Source organism: Tupaia chinensis, unplaced genomic scaffold (assembly GCF_000334495.1).
Source record: "Tupaia chinensis unplaced genomic scaffold, TupChi_1.0 Scaffold139833_1, whole genome shotgun sequence".
Lineage (NCBI taxonomy): Eukaryota > Metazoa > Chordata > Mammalia > Scandentia > Tupaiidae > Tupaia > Tupaia belangeri.
The window spans coordinates 3,537,773-3,559,239 of NW_006199712.1; the positions used below are offsets into that span (position 1 = coordinate 3,537,773).

A 21,467-nucleotide genomic window follows, 5' to 3' on the forward strand; every position below is an offset into this window, starting at 1 on the left:
TTTTTTTTTTTTTTTGGAGAGGTTTTTGCTATAGGGCATGTGCACTTGCCAGAAAGAGAGAGAGAAACAGACAGAAAGTGAGAAATCACCCCCCGCCAGGGGGGGATGGCTATGCCACAATCCCTTCTCTTCTCCTCTTGGGATCTTGGGCATGCATGCACATGTACCTGGTGTGAGTTTAAGCCACCGGGTCTGGGACTCAAAATGTGGTCAACTACATGGGAGTCTAGTGACATAGATATTACACCAACTGCTGGTCCCAAAATAGCAAAGATTTGTTAAGTACTTGGCATGCACTAGACATTTTAAGTGCTTTACATGCATTCACTTATTTAGTCATACCAGTTGTTGTATTAGTCTCCATTTAAGTGTTGCAGCTAAATTTGAAGCCAAGTAGAATTACTCTAGATCATTGTCCCTCCCCACCCTCAATTATTGCCACTCCCTATGGGGAGCTCTTTAGAATTGATTTTTTTCTAAATCACTTACCCCAACTCCATGTAATTTATTTTTTAATCACCAAAGAGAGAGAGAGAGACTAAGGGAGAAAGGACCCTCTGGTGGGGTGTGATAATGTGCTGTCCCCTCCACTTATCCATCCTGTCCAGAGTCCAGGGACATAGCCAATCCTCGTGTGTTTTTCAAACTCTACAGTGAGATTTTTAAACACGTGGTTGGCCCTGTGCCCTCTTTCTCCCTTAACCCCTAGACTACAGAACCAGCCCTTGACAGGATTTTTTAAATTATTTATTTATTTATGAAAGAGAGGTATTTTTGACAGTATTTCACCATGCTGCAGTCTCTCCGACCCAGGCTCCAAGTTAGATAGAACCACATGCACACACCACCTTAACCAGCATGTTCAGGTCAGTATGGAACCAAAACTAGGATTTTTATGTTGTTGTAGCATGGAGCAGTGACACTGGAATTTTAATACCACAGATATGCTATGTATCTGTTTATGTACTTTGGCTATTTATGTGTTTACACATATTTATTATGTAAAACACTCATACACATAGATGCCAATTTTGGCTTCCTTGGGAATGATATTGCCACTGTTGATAATTCATATTCTAGAACCTATACTTCTTTAAACTGTGGTCAAATGTACATAAAATACACTGTTAATTATTTTTAAGTGTTTACTTCAATAGTGCTAAGTGCATTCACTTCATTGTGTTGTGCTAAGCCATCACTTCTTTTGGTGGGGAGGTTTTTGCTAAAGGGCATATGTGCTCACCAGAAAGACAGAGACAGAGAGACAAAAAGCGAGAAATCACTCCCCAGGGGAAATGGCCACACCACAATCCCTTCTCCTCCATTCTCCTCTCGGGATCTTGGGCACATATGCACACACATCTGGCGTGAATTTAAGCCACTGGGTCCCAGACTAGAGCCACAGTTGACTACAGGGGAGTCCAACGCCATAGCCATTAAGCCTCCACTTCTAATACTAGTAGTCTTCTATACATTATGCTAAAAATGCTTCTTTCAAATTTTAAAATGATAGAGAATGCAACTTGGCATTTTTATTTTAAAGTTTGGCTATGTATTGGGAGCTTATCACTATCTTATTTTTTTTTTATTTTTATTTTTTGGGGGGAGAGGTTTTTCCTTATAGGGCTTGTGCGCTTGCCAGACAGACAGAGACAGAAAGCAAGAAATCACCCCCCAGGGGGGATGATCACACCGCAATCCCTTCTCCTCCATTCTCCTCTCGGGATCTTGGGCACACACGCACACGTGCCCAGCGTGAGTTTTAAGCCACCAGGTCCGGGACGCGAACTGCGGTAGACTACGTGGGAGTCCAGCGACATAGCCATTACGCTAACTGCTGGTTCCTTCACTATATTATTTATTGTATCACTATGTTACTGATTTTGCTGTATTTCCCAGCCCCTACCATGTTCCATGGCACACAGAGGATATCAAGTGAATGTTTAATTGCATGGATTAATTTACTAACTGTAGCACATTACATAATATATGAAACTTAGTATAAAGAAACACAATTGTATGTTAAATGTATCCAAGTATATATAGTATAGCAGTAAGTTTTAAAACAAGTATTTTTTAAAATGAACACCACTATGGGATTATTTTAAATAAGTCAGATTAAAAACTATTCATAGAAAAGAAAAAGTATTGACAGTTCTTTTAATCTATCAGTCAAATATATTGTTTGTCTTTATGTGAAAGGCATTTTGCAACAATACTAAGTAGGATACAAAGTTAAACTAAAAAAAAAGAACTCCTGTTTTTTAGATATTTAGATACTAATATATTAATATTCAACCACAATTTAAATAAATATAAGTATATTCCAAGTAATTATTGTAGGCTACATGTGCCTACATTCACATTCAGTAAAGATAAATCTTTTTCTTTATTAATTTATTAAATATTTTTCTTTGCTACTTTCTTTCAGACTGGGCTATAAGTGCTCTAAACACAACCAAATTAAAGTTCTTGCTTTGAAGAGCCCAAAGAATTAATAGTTTAGCAGAAGAGGACAGACCCATGCACTTAAACATTAGACAAAAATGGGTCAAGCACTTACTAATGTGCCAGACGCTCTTGTATATATTGGGAATACAAAAATAAAATATGGCTCTTGCCCTGAAGATGCTAAATTGGAAAAATAGGAATAGCAAAAACAGATGTTCAAAGAATGCTTTCTGAAGCAAAATAAGAGAAGTATTTGCAAGGTGTAGCAAAAAGGGAGTGTCATTTCCCTTTAGATGAGTAAGTGAAAGCTGCCAGAAGAAGGTGCTAGATCTTGAAGGATGAGACAGAATCCAGAAAGTCAGTGGAGGAAAGAACGGAATCAGCTTCAGAGGTTTGAAATAGTCCAGCACGTTTAGGGGTCTCCAAATAATCATAGTTAGCTTATAGAGTATATATGGAAATAAAAAAGAGCATGGAATTGGTGGGAAAGGTAATATTTAAGTCAGTTGTAGTATCCCAAAACATGATCAGATCATTTTTAAGAAAAGTGGCTAAGGGGAACCAGCAGTTAGCGTAATGGCTATGTCGCTGGACTCCTACGTAGTTGACTGCGGTTCGTGTCCCGGACCTGGTGGCTTAAAACTCATGCCGGGCGCGTTGTGCGTTCGTGCCCAAGACCCCGAGAGGAGAATGGAGGAGAAGGGATTGCGGCGTGACCATCCCCTCTGGGGGGTGATTTCTCGCTGTCTCTATGTCTCTCTCTGTCTGTCTGGCAAGCGCACGCGCCCTATAGCAAAAAACAGTCAAAAAAAAAAAAAAAGAAAGAAAGAAAGAAAGAAAAAAGAAAAATGGCTAAGTTTGATGAGAGAAAATTGCAAGTAAATAGTCCCATTGGAAAAGTGAGTAGTGCCTGAATCAGTGCAAGAGATCACAGAATAAAGAAAATGGTAAGATTGCTTAAAACAGTAGGATTGGATAAAACGGTAAGTTTGGTAAGCATTTTAGCTGTTAAATTTAAAAAGGAAAACATCGCTGGGCTCCCATGTAGTTGACCAAGGTTCAAGTCCAAACCTAGTGGCTTAAAAGTCCCAGTGGGCATATGTGCATGCATGCCCGAAATCCCAAGAGGAGGCTTGAGAAGGGATTGCAGTGTGACTATGACCCTAGGGAGTGACTTCTCGCTTTCCATCTCCTTTTACCTGTCTCTCAGCAAGCACACATGTCCTATAGCAAAAATCTCTCTTAAAAAAAAAGTCGGGACCAGCAGTTAGGGTAATGGCTATGGCACTGAACTCCCATGTAGTCGACTGCAGTTCGAGTCCCGGACCCAGTGGTTTAAACTCATGCCGGATGCGTGTGCGTAAGTGCCCAAGATCCCGAGAGGTGAATGGAGGATAAGGGCGTGGCCATACCTCCTGGGGGGTGATTTCTCGCTTTCTGTCTCTCTGTCTCTGTCTTTCTGGCAAGCACATGTGCCCTATAACAAAAAGCTCTCAAAAAAAAAAAAAAAAAAAAAAAGAAGTAAAACATCTCAGTGGCTAATCGGGTATGGGTTTGGGAGGGAGAAAGGATTAAATAACCTTATAATTTCTAACTGGCTAATGTAATAATTCTGGAAAGAACAAGGACACTATCAGTATTATCTTTTGTGAAGGAGCAACAATTTATTGCTTGTCCTCACTTTCTAGACTTCATTGACCAATCATTTAATGATATTGTGTCTTACTCATCTAAAACGTGACAGTATTTTTTTTCTTTCTGAAAGGAACATTATAGTGGAATTTTCCCCTCAAGATAATATACACTCATTATTTAAAAAAAATTCTGATAAGACTGGTATCCTAGCACAGTGGTTAAACCCTGTACAAAGGCAGTCAGATCCCACATGGCCAACTGCAGTTCACATCTCAGCCTCAGTATGCGTGGGCACATGTGCTTGCATGTCCAAAATCTTGACTGGATGAAGAGATTGTGGTATGACTGTGCCCCATGGTGGGGGGTTGGGGGGTGTTTTCTCTCACTCTGGCAAGTTCACACACCCTCTGACAATGAAAATAAATTTTAAAAATTCAGAGTGTCCAGCAGGTGGCATAGTGGTTAAGGCATTGGACAAACATTTGGTTGATTGTGGTTCAAGTCCCAGACCTGGTAGCTTGAAACTCATGCCAAGCACATGTGTGTGTGTGCTTAAAATCCCAAGAGGAGGGCACCAGCAGATGATGTAATGGTTTAAGTTGCTGGACTTCCAGGTAGTCGACTGTGGTTTGAGTCCCGGACCTGCCGTCTTAAAACTCATGCCAGGCACGTGTGCATGCATGCCCAAAATCCCAAGAGAATGGAGGAGAGGTGATGGAAGCATGGCCATCCCCCCCCTGCAGTGTGATTTCTGGGGCTTTCTGTCTCTGACTCTTGGGTGAGTGCATGTGCCATATAGCAAAAGTCTCTCTCTCAAAATAAAAAATCCCAAGAGGAGAAGGGATTGTGGCCTGGAGATTCCTCCTGGTGGGGGTGGGGGAGTGTGATTTCTTTCTTTTTGTCTTTGTCTCTCCGGCAATCTTATGCACCCTATAACAAAGAGTTTTCAAAAAATTAATAAACTCAGTAATAGAGAAAAATGTGAAAGCTCTTATGTACCATAGTCCAAAGGAGTAGACAGTGACTAGAATTCCATCATCTGGGGTTGATCTTTAGAAATATCTTATTTCTGTTTACTTCCTAACTTTTCCATACAGGTATATGTCAGCAAATATTTTTCATAAGTAAAATAATAATATACCTACTATTTTATACCCTATTTATATATATTATTACATGCCAAATATGAATATATAATTGGTTATTGTATTGAATTCCATTGTGTGAATGTACCATCAATTTTCTATTATTAGGCATTTGGATTATTTTTATTTTTTTATTTTCTGAAGAATTCTTTTCTTTTCTTTTCTTTTTTTTTTTTAAGAGACAGGCTCTCACTTTGTTGCCCAGGCTGGCCTCTTAGTCTCCCTGCCTCAACCTTCTGAGTAGCTGAGATGACAAGCACATGACCAGCTTGTCCTGAATATTTTTGTATTTTTTTATTATTTATGTGCATTTCTGGTTATTTCTCAGGATAAACTGCCACTAGTAGAAACCTTGGGCCAAAGTAAACATATTTCTAATTCTAATACTTGTGTTCAGATTAGTTACACCTCAAACTTAGTTATAACCACACTACTGGGTATACATTTCATTTCTCTTTTCTAGTGCTGTGACTTTCCTCTTCTCTAAAATGAGGAAGCTAAATATATATATTTTTAATTTTTTGTTTGTTTATTTTACATTTATTTATTTACATTCATTCCCTGTACATCATTATAGTATACAAAATGAAATTTTCCATCCAGAGTACACTGTATATTGGCTTAATCAAGGATATTACTGTGCGTGTTATCATCAACAAATCATTTTCCATTTCTTGTTCTTATATGTTTTGCTTTTTTTTTTCCCTTCATTCCCTACCACTCACCCTCTGCCATTTCCCACCCTCTTCCCACACTGTCTCTGGTATCTACAGTTGCTTTCCATGCCTCTTTTTTTTTTTTTCTCCCCACATTCTGTTGATTCATAAAAGATCTTTTTCTTTTTTTTTTTTTTTGTGAAGAGGTTTTTGCTATAGGGCGTGTGTGCTCGCCAGACAGACAGAGAGAGACAGAGATAGAAAGCGAGAAATCACCCCCCAGAGGGGATGGCCACACTGCAATCCCTTCTCCTCCATTCTCCTCTCGGGATCTTGGGCACACACGCACACGCGCCCGGCATGAGTTTAAGCCACCAGGTCCGGGACTCGAACCATGGTCGACTATGTGGGAGTCAAGCGACATAGCCATTACGCTAACTGCTGGTCCCATAAAAGATCTTAATTAATCTAAACACTTTGAATAGCAAGCACAGCTGATATATACATACCTATGAACACATGTCTGACTTTAGGCATAAACCTCACTGGGTAGAATGGACATATTATAGGGAACCAGCAGTTAGTGTTCCATTCAAATAGTAGAGATAAACCTATCAACAGTTCAAGAGAAGACAAAAATCCTTAAATCTGGAAAGCAACGCATAGAAGAAAATCAGTAATGTTTTAGTCAGAAGTCATAAAACTCTTATTTCACCAGTTCAGTCTCACATAATTAATCTCTCTTCTGTTGAATTTGCATGTTATTGTTGTCTGATCTTTCCATTTAAATTCTGAAAGTTAACATTTATTGTTATTACTGATTTTTTTCAGAGTTGTCCCTATCATTGAGCTGGCCTTTTTTGTTGTTGTTGTTCGTTTTTTGTACGCTTATTTCTGTGTCTCTGACTTTAGTTTTCCTGGCATAGCACTCCCTCCAGAACTTCTTGGAGATCTGGTCTGGTGTTGGTAAATTCTTTCAGGTTTTGTTTATCTGGGGATGTTTTTGTCTTTTCTTCCCATATGAAAGATAATCTTGTCAGGTATAGTATTCTTGGCTGAAGTTGTTTTTCACTTAACACTTTGAGTATATTTTCTCATTCTTTCCTTGCTTGCAATGTTTTCAGTGGGAGGTCTGATGTTAGTCTGATGGGATATTCTTTGAAAGTAACTTGATGTTTCTCTCTTGCCAATTTTAGTACCTTGTCTCTGCCTGTGGTTTTGGTCAATCTGGCTATGATGTGCCTTTGAGAAGGTCTTGGGTTGATTCTAGGTGGGGTCCTTTGTATTTCTCGGGTCTAGATATCTGAATACCTCTCTAGGTTTGGTAAGTTTTCTTTTTGTCTTTGTCTCTCCAGCAATCTTATGCACCCTATAGCAAAGAATTTTCAAAAAATTAATAAATTCAATAATAGAGAAAAATGTGAAAGCTCTTATGTACCGTAGTCCAAAGGAGTAGACAGTGACTAGAATTCCATCATCCGGGGTTGACCTCTAGTAATATCTTATTTCTGTATTCCAGGATAACATGGAATAGATTATCATTGCCCTTATTAGTTTCTTCACCTTCTGGGATACCGATGATCTGGATGTTTGGGCATTTAATGGTATCTAGTATTACTCATATATTATTCTCTTTTTTGTCGTTGTTGTTATTTTCTCAGTCTTTTTGGTGAATTTTTCAAGGTCAGAGTTTCTATCTTCTACGTCTGAGATTCGATCTTCTGCATGATCAAATCTGCCTTTAATAATTTCAAGGGAAATTTTGATTTTCTGTACTACAGCCTTCATCTCTAACAATTCATTTGATTCTTTTTTATGGTGTGTATTTCGTCTTTCAGATTGTGCAAGAACTTCCTCACCTCCTGGAACTCGTCTCTTTTCTCCTGCATCTTCTGGAGTTCATTGTCTCTCTTCTCTTGCATTTCTGCTAATTTTGCCACTATGAATATTTTAAATTCTTTATCTGACATTTCCATGACTTCCATTGTATTGTCTGTGCAGGATGAGGAGTTACTCTTTTCCCTTGGGGGAGATACTGTCTTGGCTTCTCATATTTCTCATACCTCTGTGGTGGTTTCTGGTCATCTGATAGATTATATGTTTTTATTCTAATGTTTAGAGTTATATTTGAACATTCAAAGGTGTACAGGGGGATGTGTTCTACAGTGTCTCTGAAGTTCTGTTTTTCTCCCCTTGTGAAGTAGATTCCATGGGAATTGAGGACTACTCTGCCCTTACTAGATCTTGGGGTCAGGAGGATAAAATCTGGGCAGAAAAATCTTCAGTTGTCCTAGCCCCTGAAAGGGGCCACTCAGAGCTCAAATGTAGATGGCTTGTGATTGGCCTGTCCTACTAGATCTTGGGTCAGGAGGGTGAAATCTGAGAAAGCTAAATATTTATCTTTTAAGGTTGTTTTAATTAAGTGCGAGAATGTAAATACTTAGCTCTGTGTTTGGCAATTGAGTGCATAATAGATAGCTGCAATTGCATTTTTTATTGTTGCTTGTTTTTGCTAGAAGGCTTGTGCACTCTCCAGAGACAGAGAGGGAAAGTGAGAAAGCACCTCCATAGAGAATGGTCACACTGTGGTCCCTTCTCATCTATTACCCACCCCTTGGGATTTTGGACACCTGTTGCCAGTCTGCTTCTGAAGGCATGAGGTCTGGGATTTAAACCACAGACAACCACATGGGATCTGGCTGCTTTAACCATCAGGCCACAGAGTCGGCCCAGAAGCTTTTAATACCATAAAATATGTATTTGTCCGAAACCTTGTTACCAATACTGGGTAACATTAGTCAGTTTCATCTTTCTAATATGTGGGAAAAATAATGTATCATTTTAATTTGAAATTTTTGAATGGTTAACATCTTTTCTTATGCTTATTAGATTTTTGTCTTTTTTTATTTCCTTAATTATTTTGCTCTTGGGGCCAGCAGATGGTGTAGCAGTTAAGTCACTAGACTCCCATATGGCCAAAGTTGTGGTTCACGTCCCAAACATGGTGGCTTGAAACTCATGCACCCACCCAAGATCCTTGGAGGAGAATGAAGGAGAAAGGATTGTGGCATGGCCATCCCCCTTGTGGGGAGTGATTTCTCACTTTCTATCTTTTGGTCTCGGTCTCTCTCTCTCTCTCTCTCTCTCTCGCTCCCTCCCTCCCTCCTTCTCTCCTCCCAGCCCTGCAAGGCACATGCCATAGGGCAAAAACCTCTTAAAATAAAATGTGTGCTTCTTTATATTTGATAATTGGTGTTAAGTCTGTCCTAATTTGCAAATGTTTTTCTGTATTTTGTCATTTTCTGTCGAATTTGTTTATGTCACTTTTTGTTTGTGTCTGTAGGGCTAATTTTATAACCCTATAGATTTAAAACAGTATGTGTTTGGGATCAGCAGCTGGCATAATGACTATGTCGCTGGACTCCTATGTAGTCAGCTGTGGTTTGAGTCCCAGACCTGGTGGCTTAAGCTCATGCCGGATGTGTGTGCATATGTTCCCAAAATCCCAAGAGGAGAATGTGGGAGAAGGAATTGCTGCCTGGCCATTTCCCCTGGGGAATGATTTCTCACTTTCTGTCTTTCTGTCTGTCTCTCTCTGATAAGTACATGCACCCTATAGCAAAAACCTCTCAAAAAACAAAAAACAGTAGATGTTTAAGATGGCAAACTCTGCCATTTATTTCCTTTATGATTTTTGACCTTCCAAGCCTTAAGATTATCAAAATAATTAGTATATAATTATTTCTTAATTACCTTTCTTTTTTCTTTATTTTAAAAAGTTTTTCCAGAGCGTACATGCACTTGCCAGAGAGAGACGGAGAGGGAGAAAGTATCCACCAATGGGCCATGGTCACACACAATCCCTTCTCCTCCATTTCTCCATCCTGTCAGGATTTTGGATATGCATTCACATGTGCCTGGCATGTTTTTCAAGCTGCAAGTGCTGGGATTCAAACCACACGGTTGGCCATGTGGGATCCAGCTGCCTTAACTACTAGGCTACAAGCTGGCCCTTTGGTTACATTTCTCACACTAAAATTCGTAATCTGAATTTTTTTGTGTGTGATTAGATGCATTTTTGTCTTCAGATGGTTAGATAGGTACCCCATCCCATTCTTTCACTGATTTGAAAAGCCTCATATATATTTTTTTTAATTTGCCAGAGGGCACATATACTCACAAGAAAGAGAAAGAGAAGGAATATGATAGCTCTCTCCGTGGGGATTGGTCATGTCACAATCCTCTCTCCATTTATTCCTCCTCTTGGGATTTTGGGCGCACACCCACACACACCTGTCATGTTTTTCACGCTACAGGGTCTAGGACTTGAACCAGTTGGTCAGTCTTCTGGGATCCAGCCTCCTTAACCACCACTCCACTGACTGCTCGACCCCTCCCTCTGCCCTTGTTTCCTCTTGTTAGGAGGTATGTGGGCTCACTAGAGAAAGAGGGAGAAGAGAAAATATCCCCCTCCCCCCCATGGGGAACGGTCATGCTATAATCCATTCTCCTCCATTTCTCCCTCCTTTTGGGGTTTGGGGCATGCAGGCACATGTGCCTGGTGTTTTCCTCAAGCCACTGCTTTGGACATAGAAATGTGCTATAAGCCATGTGAGATCCAGCTGTCTTAACCACCAGGCCTTGGAATCAATGTAAATTTCTATATATACCTGGACTATTTGCAAACTGTTTCTGTCAAACTATTTTATAACTCTTATTTCATCTAAAGCAATTTTTTCTTCAACAATCTTTAACACTTTTCCTGACTATTGGTGCATATGTCCTCCTAGAGTACCCCCTCCCTGGTCAAAACAAAATCACATTGAGATTTTTGGTTGATGTTTTCAGATTTTTTAAAACAAATAGTAAATCTTGAATGCACTTTTTAAAAATCTCGTAATCACAGCTTGTCACTTCATTTGAGCCTGTTACTCAAGAAATTTTAAATTTTATATGTGATATTTAGTATAATAGTGTATAAAAGGATATTTTATAAATGTTTTTATGATATGCATTTATCCAAAGGCCAAAATTTTTCACTACTCCAAACTCAAAAGCATACCTACCATTTTCACAATCATAGCAAAATGTTCATTTGTAAAATTTGAATTTACTGATTTTTTTTATTACATTTCCATTACATTTATAAAAAGCAAGCCTATTCTATGTTTATAAGCAAAACATTTAAGGGACACAAAAATGGAAAATTATCTGTTGATAATGAGTATTATAATATCTTTAACTGGACTAATATGCAGTGTATTCATGCTGGGAAAATTCATTCTGCATGCTGTAATGATATACAGGGATTGAATGTATTAAAAAAATTCAAAGTAATTTTTTTTTGAGAAGTTTTCACTATAAAGCGCGTATGCTCGCCAGACAGAGAGAGAGAGACAGAGACAGAAAGCGAGAAATCACCCCCCAGAGGGGATGGTCACACCGCAATCCCTTCTCCTCCATTCTCCTCTCGGGATCTTGGGCACGCATGCACACATGCCTGGCGTGAGTTTTAAGCCACCGGGTCCGGTACACGAACCGCGGTCGACTACGTGGGAGTCCAGCGACATAGCCATTACACCAACTGCTGGTTCCCTAAAGTAATTTTTTTACAATGTGGACTCATCTAAAATTCTTTGTTTACATTAGATATTATCATTAGTTCTGCTCATTTCAGTTCCTTTAGTTATTAGTTTATTTTTGTTAAGGTAGTGTTCCTCTCATTTGTTCACAAGCTTTTAGAGAAAAAATGGAGAGCCAGAACCATTAAGATCTTTTTTTTAAAATTAGATACCTGTTAATTAAATTTTAGAAACTATTTAATTCACATACCACAAACCAGAACTCCATTTTCAGGTTTTTGTAAATTTATTGTTATCAACTAAGCCTCTTAAAATTAATATACCCAGGGAACCAGCAATTAGCGTAATGGCTATGTCGCTGGACTCCCACGTAGTCGACCGCAGTTCGAGTCCCGGACCCGGTGGCTTAAAATTCACTCCGGGTGCATGTGCGTGCGTGCCCAAGATCCCGAGAGGAGAATGGAGGAGAAGGGATTGCGGAGTGACCATCCACCCTGAGGGGTGATTTCTCGCTTTCTGTCTCTCTGTCTCTCTCTGTCTGTCTGGCGAGCGCAGGTGCCCTATAGCGAAAACCTCCCCCCCCCCAAAAAAAATTAATATACCCACACCACTGACTCAGTTACAGTGAAACCAAATATACAAAAAGGCTTTAAATCATTTGTATAACCCTTCAGTAACTATGTATAGCCTTTTGATGTAAATGGGCATTGTGTTACTCATTTATAGAGAAAATTGAGGCTTTGAAAATTAATGCCATACAGTAGGAAGGAAATTAATATTTTAACTACCAAATGAACCGAGTACTTTACCTGATAAAGTCAATGATTACTTGACAATAAATTAGTTCAAGCCATTGGTACATTATATAACCAGATTGTGTTTCCATATTCCAGTTCCTCCTGTTTGGGTTTTTCTGTACTTTCTTATTAAATGGCAATTATTTGCTCAACTTTTACATAGTCAGAATGCCCTATATCCTGCTTTATGTCATTGAATAATGACTTTTCCCAGCTGCTAAGGTATTATGGTTGATTATAATGAATGATCTTGAAAATTTTTTTTGTTTATTTTTTAGATTCCTGAATTTGCCAACTTGTACCTAGATATGAATGGAATTATACATCAGTGCTCCCATCCTAATGATGACGACGTTCACTTCAGAATTTCAGATGATAAAATCTTTACTGACATTTTTCATTACTTGGAGGTGTTGTTTCGCATTATTAAACCTAGGAAAGTGTTCTTTATGGCTGTTGATGGTGTGGCTCCTCGAGCAAAAATGAACCAGCAGCGTGGGAGGCGTTTTAGGTAAACTATTTTTGGTTTATTTCTAATATTATTTAGGTTACATTATTTTTTTAAAATAATTGACTTAACACAATGAATTTTTCTATTCATATTTATTTTCTGCTTAAATTCCCCCTGAAGTGGGAGTATCTTTTACTTGTCATATTTTCCACTCAAATAAAAATGTAGTAATGAAAGTGTCATTTCCAAAGCATACTTGGGTTTTATATAAAGGCACTCTGTTGTTCTCTATCGCGAGTTTTTCACACTTCTTGTTGATAATTTGAAAGAAGCCGGGAAAGCTCCTAGAGTAATCTACCCTGGGACGATAACTGCAGACTGAACTGATTGTTCCAATGCGAACACTACTAACATTTACTTCAACAAATAGTTATTCAATGCCTAGACCCTGGGCTACATGATAATTTTGGGTGAACATGGTCCAAATTGGACAGAAAGACAGATGAGAATAGAAGGTTGATGATGAACAATAGGAAAAGAACTGAGTTAAGACACGTGGGGATTATCAGCACCACTGTAAGTCTGTGGTACAAGAACTAAAAGGATAAGAGGGGATTGTACATAGAGGATTTTGATGTCAAAGCCCTAGCCACCTGAAGAATTTCTAAGTCATAGTTAAATCAGGATGTATCCCTATTTATGGGCAGCAGTAGTAAAGTTTAGAAGGTTGTTAGCGGGGCCAGCAGGTGGCATCGTGGTTAATGTGCTGAGACTCCCACATGGCCAACCATGATTTGAGTACCAGACCTGGCAGCTTGGTTTCTCACTTTCCCTTCCTCCCTTTGGTCAGATTAATAATGATAATACTTAATGTACTATTGGATAAAATAATTATTGAGAAAAATAAAGAAGAAGGTTGTTAAGAGTTAGGCACAGTGGTACACATCTATAATCCCAGCTACTCAAGAAGCTGAGGCAGGAGGATTGTGAGTTTGAGGCAATCTGGGCAACAGAATGAGAGCCTGTATAAAAAGCTATTAATAATAGAAAGAAGCTATACGGCCAGCAAGCTGCCAGGTCTGGTACTCAAATCATGGCATGATTTCCAAGCCAGCAGATCTAGGACTTGAATTGTGGTCAGCCATGTGGGAGTCCAGTGCTGTAACCACTATGTCACCTATGGCCCCTACATTATAATCTTATAATTAGATTTTTGTGTAATACTCTTTAAAGAATATTATATGGTATTATGCAGTAACATTTAAGATAGTTTTTTTAGAATTATTTAATTTATTAATTATTTATTTATTATTTTGCTAGAGAAAGACAGAGAGGAAAAATGAGAAAGCAAGCTGCCAGGTCTGGGACTCAAACTGTGGTTAAACATGTGGGAATTCCAGCACCTTAACCATCACACCACCTGCTGGTCCTACATTTAAGATCATTGAGTATTTAAGATCATTAAATGATACTATCATTAAATTCAATTTATATATGAATGTTTAAAATTATTGTTTTGGGGGCCAGCAGGTGGCATGATGGTTAAGGCGCTGCATTCCTACCTGGTCACCCGTGGTTCAAGTCCCGAACCTGGCACCTCATTTTCTCTCTCTCTCTCTCGTGAGCATGCATGTCCTATAGCAAATTTTAAAATAATAGTAAATAAAATTAAAATAAATAATTCTTTCCAAAATACTATTGTTCTGAGATTGCTTCTAAAATGTATTTGGTTTATATTTGCAATAAAAATTACTTTATAAATATAATGTTCTACATGAGTTTTTCACTGTTATAATATCCTATTTCTATAGTCCTTACCTGAAAATTTCAATTCTTTAAATAAATGAAAATGAACAATGCTGAGGTTCATCTCTATCATTTTTGATCATTTCAACATGTATGTATTTTGAACCTTAAATTGATGAATTAGTATTTTAGTTTTAAAAGCATCAAAAAAAAAAAAAGCATCAAAATAACAGTTTAAATAAATGTATTTACTTTTTTTCAAAAAATTTAAGATTTTTTCCCCCTTAACCTTTAAGGTCAGCAAAGGAGGCAGAAGACAAAATAAAAAAGGCAATAGAAAAGGGAGAAATTCTTCCTGCAGAGGCCAGATTTGATTCCAACTGTATTACACCAGGTAATTCACTAAGAGACATATTCTTAGAGGATTAAAATGTAAATTTAAAACTTACTTTTTCAAATGTATTTTTATTTCTTAGGCTTTGTTTATTTTGGTCTTATGATTTTATTTGTTTTTTTTCCCACTTGTGCCTGTGAGGTGGTTTGGTCACCTTGGTATTAAGTGCTTCTCACTTCTATAAAGAGCTACTGCGAGGCTTTTCAAATGTGGAGAAGAGCAAATATGAATAGGACTCTCAGATACATAGAACTGTAGATCCAGAAGGAACTTACAAGATCTTTCAGTCCTATTCTCATTTATTGGCATGAAAACAAACCCAGTGAGGCTGTGGCTTACCAAGTTCATATAGTTAGCTTGTGCTGTTCAGGGTAAAAATATCTCATTCTCCTAGTCCAGAACACTTACTCAAAAGTTAAGATTTTTGTGACTTTAAAGAAAATTATATTTTTAATATTATATCTAACCTGATTTACTTCTCTGCTCCTAGAAACTTCATCTAAATCATATTAAGACTCTACTTAAAATCTCACTTTCTTATGAATTCTTTACTAACCGTGGTGATTTTCTTATCTTAAATGCCTCAGTCACACAACGACCAGTTAATAACCAGTTTTATTCTGATTGTGGTTTAAGACTGTCTTATCGGGAAGTGACCAAAATTGCGACCAGCCGCTACCAGTGGTTTCTTAAGCTCAGTGAGGAATGGCCCGTGGACGAGACCAAATGGGGACTGGACTTGGGCACTTACCTGCGGCAGCGGGTAGGATAGGCCTTTCGGGAGGGAGAAAACACCCAGATTGCAGAGCCTGAGGCCTGTGATCATATGTACCAGAATTTAACACGACTCCATTCAAACTACTACAAACACAAGTACCCTCGCCCCAGACACTAGCTTCAGTGGCCTGTCCATGAAAGAGTACAAGCTGATCCTGTCCACAGACACCTTGGAAGAGTTTAAGGAAATGAATAAAGGCATGTGGAAGAAACTGCAGGAGAAGTTTGCCTCCAAGTGTCCTGAAGAGAAGCATAAGGCCTGGGCCCAGTCCTTATCTCGTCCACGTACCTAAGTATGGAGCCTCAGATGTGGCCATCTGCAACAAAACCAGTGATTTCTCTCAGAAAAAAAAAAAAAAAGACTGAATTATCGGGACCAGCAGAAAAAAAACAGGGCTATGTTGCTGTACTCCCATGTAGTCGACCACGGTTCGAGTCCTGAACCCAGTAGGTTAAACTCACGCCGGGCGTGTGTGTGTGCGTGCCCAAGATCCTGAGAGGAGAATGAAGGAAAGGGATTGCAGCGTGACCATCCTCCCTGGGGGTGATTTCTTGCTTTCTGTCTCTGTCTCTCTCTGTCTTTCTGGGGAGCACATGTACCCTATAGCAAAAACCTCTCCAAAAAAAAGAAAAAAAAAAGACTGTATTATCTTTTCTTATTGATTCTTGGCTTTCTCTAAACATAATCTTTGTAGACTCAGTTCCCAGATGAATAATAATTTTTCAGACTGATAATAGTAATGATAGTTGTTGTTATTGGCAATCTAATTGAAGCTGCATGCCTCTTTTTTTTTTCTTTTTTACCTTTTTCCTTTTTTTTTTTCTTTTCTTTTTTTTTTTTTTGGAGAGATTTTTGCTATAGGGCGCGTGCGCTCGCCAGACAGACAGAGACATAGAGACAGAAAGCGAGGAATCACCCCCCAGGGGGGATAGTCACGCTGCAATCCCTTCTCCATTCTCCTCTCGGGATCTTGGGCACGCACGCACACATGCCCGGCGTGAGTTTTAAGCCACCAGGTCTGGAACACGAACCATGGTCGACTACGTGGGAGTCCAGCGACATAGCCATTATGCCAACTGCTGGTTCCCTGCATGCCTCTTTTTATAAAACTTCAAAATGCAGCAGAAGAAATAGAGGGTTGAGCCTCATTAAGAGCTCAAACTCTGCTCTTACATAAAAATACTAGAAACACAGTATTGAAACAATAGTAAAATTCCTTGACTTTCCCTATGTGATATTGACTATATTTCCAGTGACTTGGTAACATTAGAAACAGGTACAACTAGGGGCTGGCAGATAGCATGATGGTTAGGGGTGCTGGACTCCCACATGGCCGACCACGGTTTGAGTCCTTAACCTGGTGGTTTGCTTTCTCACTTTGTCTCTCTTTCTCTCTCACTCTGTTCCTTTCTGGTCAAATTAAAATAAATAAATAAATAAACAAACATATATATATATATATATATACACACACACACACACACACACACACACACATATATATATAAAGTTAAATAAAATAATTCTTGAAAAAATTTAGAAAGAAATAGTTGCAATAATAGCTTAATAGCTAAGGGAAGGTACAACGTTATTTGCTTTTTTTTTTTTTTTTTTTTTTTTTGCTATAGAGCGCGTGCACTCACCAGACAGAGAGAGACAGAAAGCGAGAAATCAGTCCCCAAGGGGGATGGCCATGCTGCGATCCCTTCTCCTCCATTCTCCTCTCGGGATTTTGGGCACGCACGCACACGCGCCCGGCATGAGTTTAATCCACTGGGTCCAGGACGCAAACCATGGTCGACTACATGGGAGTCCAACGACATAGCCATTACACTAACTGCTGGTCCCCGTTATTTACTTTTAAGATAACCATGAGAGCTTTGGTCGTTGGAGATCCAGTTCCTAGCTAGTCACTGGACACCCACATCCAATTACATATTGTCTCTGGGAACTCACTGATTTTATATTTTTCTCAGATTAACAGTTTTAAAACTTTTTATTTATAGGGACTGAATTCATGGCCAGGTTACATGAACATCTGAAGTATTTTGTAAATATGAAAATTTCCACAGACAAGTCCTGGCAAGGAGTTACCATCTACTTCTCAGGCCATGAGGTTAATTCCTTTCTTTATTTAAAGAGTTTTTAAAAATTTACTTAATATCCTGAAGCATAGCAAATTACACATTATTTTTAACACATTTTATTAGACTCCTGGAGAAGGAGAGCATAAAATCATGGAATTTATCAGATCAGAGAAAGCAAAACCAGATCATGATCCAAACACCAGACATTGTCTTTATGGTTTAGATGCTGATTTGGTAAGTATACTGTTTATTGTTATTGTAACTTTATACTTTGTAGGTAAATATCTAAGAGATTTCATTTTATACAGGAAGCTTATTGTTTATGTCAACAAATATTGGAGACATAATAATGATTTCTACTTTTGTCATTACCAACATTCTAAAACAACTGGAAAATGAGCTTTCTTTTTCTTTTTTTTTTTTTAACCATAGTATATGATCAGCAAATGACTAACCTTAGGGCTATAACTACTTTGCTAAGATTAGATAATAGGACCCTTTTTACTCTCTGGCTTAATACATGACTTTTAACACTTAAGATCCAACAAGTCCATGCTCCAAATATCTTTACTAGATTTTGTTGTTTTAACTTTTTATTATAGAAAATTTTAAAGCATAAACAAAAGTAGATAAGACAATATAATAAACTTCCTGTACCATTCATCTCCTTTAAATAATTTTTAACTTCTATCCCTGATCATATGTCTTCTCACTCTCATACTCCCATGAATTATTTTTCTATGAATTTTTTATTATCATAATCTTGTTTATATTACATTGAATCACATATACCTTTACAATCTATTACATTTCTTTTTCCAGAAGGAATATCTTGAATATCAGTCAAGATAAAGATATTACTATCCATATCATCATCATCAAATAGCTTTTCATCATTTTTTTCAGATTTATTACTATTATTGTTCTCATTATTTTTTTAAACAATCACTAAGCAAATCTCAGACATTATATAATTTAGTCTATACATGTTTCATAGTGTTTTTAAAGGAGAAGAACTTTTATTTAATATGTATGCAATGCAGAGATTCCACATAAAACAAAATTTAACAATCATTACTTAATACATAAATAACCAGCTAGTATTATTGCTTGATAAATGTTTTATTTTGTCTTATTATTTGAATTAGGACTGAAATAAAATGAAAAATATGCATTACAATTGATTAGTATGTCTCACTGAACTTGATTTATTTTTGAATTTAGAATACTATGTGAAAAAAATAACTGAAGTGCCCTTTTCTATTTTTTTTCTGAGTTTTCATATACTGGAAGTATGCTAGCCTCTGAAAGAATCCTACATTCTTTAATCATGGAGAAGCTGTTCCCTCTAATTTCTAACCCAGTCCCCCTTGGCAAGTAGAAGTATGTAAGAACTGAGGGAATGTTTTTGGTATTTTGATCACGGAGTCAGGTTAAGAATTGTAAAGGTTATGTGAATGTAAGGAAATGGTTTTTTTAGAAATATGCATTCACTTTATCCCATTCATAACCATACAAATGGATCATATTTTGATATTTGTATATTTAATGTTACATTTGTTACGTTATTCTCTTTATTTAAAAATGTTATTTATTTAGTGGGTTTTGTGAATCCCATACTGTAAGAAATAAGAGAATAAAAATACGTCAATCATTTTTCAACAGATTATGCTTGGATTAACAAGTCATGAGGCACATTTTTCACTCTTAAGAGAAGAAGTTCGATTTGGTGGCAAAAAAACACAAAGGTAAGCCATACAACCATGTTTTATTAAAGAGACAGAAAACAGCCCTGCCTAATTAATTAACAGATATATGATCTGAAAATATTTTTTCTCATTCCATGGGTTGCCTTTTCACTTTTTGCATATGGATATCCAGTTTTCCCAGCACCATTTATTGAAGACTATCCTTTTCCCACTGTCTTGGCACCATAAATGGTCAGATACTTTTTTTGGTCAGAAAAAAAAATGTGAAGTTTTATTTCTAGGTTTTCTGTTCTAATTTCATCAGTCTGTACTTTTTGCCAATGCCAGTGTTTTCATTATGGTAGATTTGTAGTGAGTTTTAGAATCAGGAAGGGTAATATCTCTAAATTTATTCTTTTTTTTTTTTTTGAAGAGGTTTATTTTGCTGTAGGGTGCGTGCGCTCACCAGACAGACAGAGAGAGATAGAGAAACAGAAAGCGAGAAATCACTCCCCAGAGGGGATGACCATGCCGCAGTCCCTTCTTCTCCATTCTCCTCTCGGGATCTTGGGCACACACACACACGTGCCCGGCGTGAGTTTTAAGCCACCGGGTCCGGGACACAAACCGCGGTCGACTACGTGGGTGTCCAGCGACATACCCATTACGCTAACTGCTGGTCCCTCTAAATTTTTTTTTTTCACTTGTTTTGGCTGTTAGTGGCCTTCAGAAATTTTAAGATTCTTAGAATAGATTTTCCTATTTTCATAAAAAACATCACTGGGATTTTGATAAAGATGACATTGAATCTGTAGATCCCTTTGGGTAGAATTTACATCTTGATATTAAATCTTCCTATCCAGGAACACAGGATTTCATGTCATTCATTGTATCTTCTTTAATTTATTTCAGCAACAGCAGGATTTATACTTTTCAGTGTACAAGTCTTTTGGCTCCTTGGTTAAATTTATTCCTCAATATTTTATTTTTTTAAATGTTATTATAAATGGAATAGTTTTCTTAATTTTCTTGTGGTGTTGTTTTTTGGTATATAGAGACACGACTGACTTTCACATGCTCTGCAGGTATACTGAATTTGTATTTTTTTATTTTTTGGCAGGGGGGAAGGTTTTTGCTGTAGGGCGTGTGCACTCACCAGAAAGACAGAGAGAGACAGAAAGCGAGAAATCACCCCCCATGGGGGGATGGCCACGCTGCAGTTCTTTTTCCATTCTCCTCTCGGGATCATGGGAACACACGCACAAATGCCCAGCGTGAGTTTAAGCCACAGGGTACAGAACCCGAACCATGGCCGACTACATGGGAGTCCAGCGACATAGCCATTACGCCAACTGTTGGTCCCCTGAATTTGTATTTTTTAAGAATTGTTTAATTTTTGATTTATCATTTTTATATTTATTTTTTATTTGCTACAAGGCACATACACTCACCAGAGAGAGATGAGGGGGTGGGTGGTAAGATAGGGGAGAGCAAGGAAAGTGTTAAAGCTTTTTCTTTTCTGCTTTTTCTCTTCTGTAGATTCTTTGGAATTTTCTATACATGGAATCATGCCATTTATAAATAGATAGTTTTGTTTCTTCCTTTCCAATTCAGATGCCTTTGTTTCTTTTTCTTGCCTAATTACTCTAGCAAAGGCTTTTAGAACAATGTTAAATAGCTGTAGTAAAATAGGTATCCTCTTATTCCTAAACTTAGAGAAGGAAAGCTTTCAGTTCTTTACTGTTAAACATGATGTTAGCTATAGATTTTCGTAAATACTCCTCATCCTACTAAGGACTTCCTTCCTATTCCTAGTTTGCTGAGTATTTTATCCTGAAAGATCAAATGCTTTTTCTGCAAAATGACCATGAGGGATTTTTCCCCCAAACCCCCACTTAATTCTTGTAATGTGATACATTACATTTATTGATGTTTTTTTATTGAACTACCCTTGCATTCGTGGGATAGATTCCACTTGTGCATTGAATACAGTCCTTTTCCTGTGCTATTGTTCACTTATATTCTTATTTGTTCAACTTGTATATAGGTCAGTAGCT

The 21,467-nt window shown here is 37.7% G+C and overlaps 1 protein-coding gene and 1 pseudogene across 7 annotated transcripts in view; both read left to right on the forward strand.

Annotated features, from left to right (window-relative positions):
• XRN1 (5'-3' exoribonuclease 1) overlaps positions 1–21,467 on the forward strand; it is a 153,357-nt gene that overhangs the window by 6,907 nt on the left and 124,983 nt on the right. For 6 of the 7 annotated variants that reach the window (XM_014593184.2, XM_014593182.2, XM_006162304.3 and 3 more), the window contains exons 2-6: positions 12,545–12,777; positions 14,760–14,857; positions 17,642–17,751; positions 17,846–17,956; positions 19,388–19,470. In XM_014593184.2, the coding sequence (XP_014448670.1) occupies positions 12,545–12,777; positions 14,760–14,857; positions 17,642–17,751; positions 17,846–17,956; positions 19,388–19,470 (635 nt within the window). Of the gene's footprint in view, positions 1–12,544; positions 12,778–14,759; positions 14,858–17,641; positions 17,752–17,845; positions 17,957–19,387; positions 19,471–21,467 lie in introns of those variants that run through there. The other variant, XM_027765883.1, reaches the window with a different exon arrangement.
• On the forward strand, positions 15,165–15,985 carry LOC102489036 (ubiquinol-cytochrome-c reductase complex assembly factor 2 pseudogene; annotated as a pseudogene).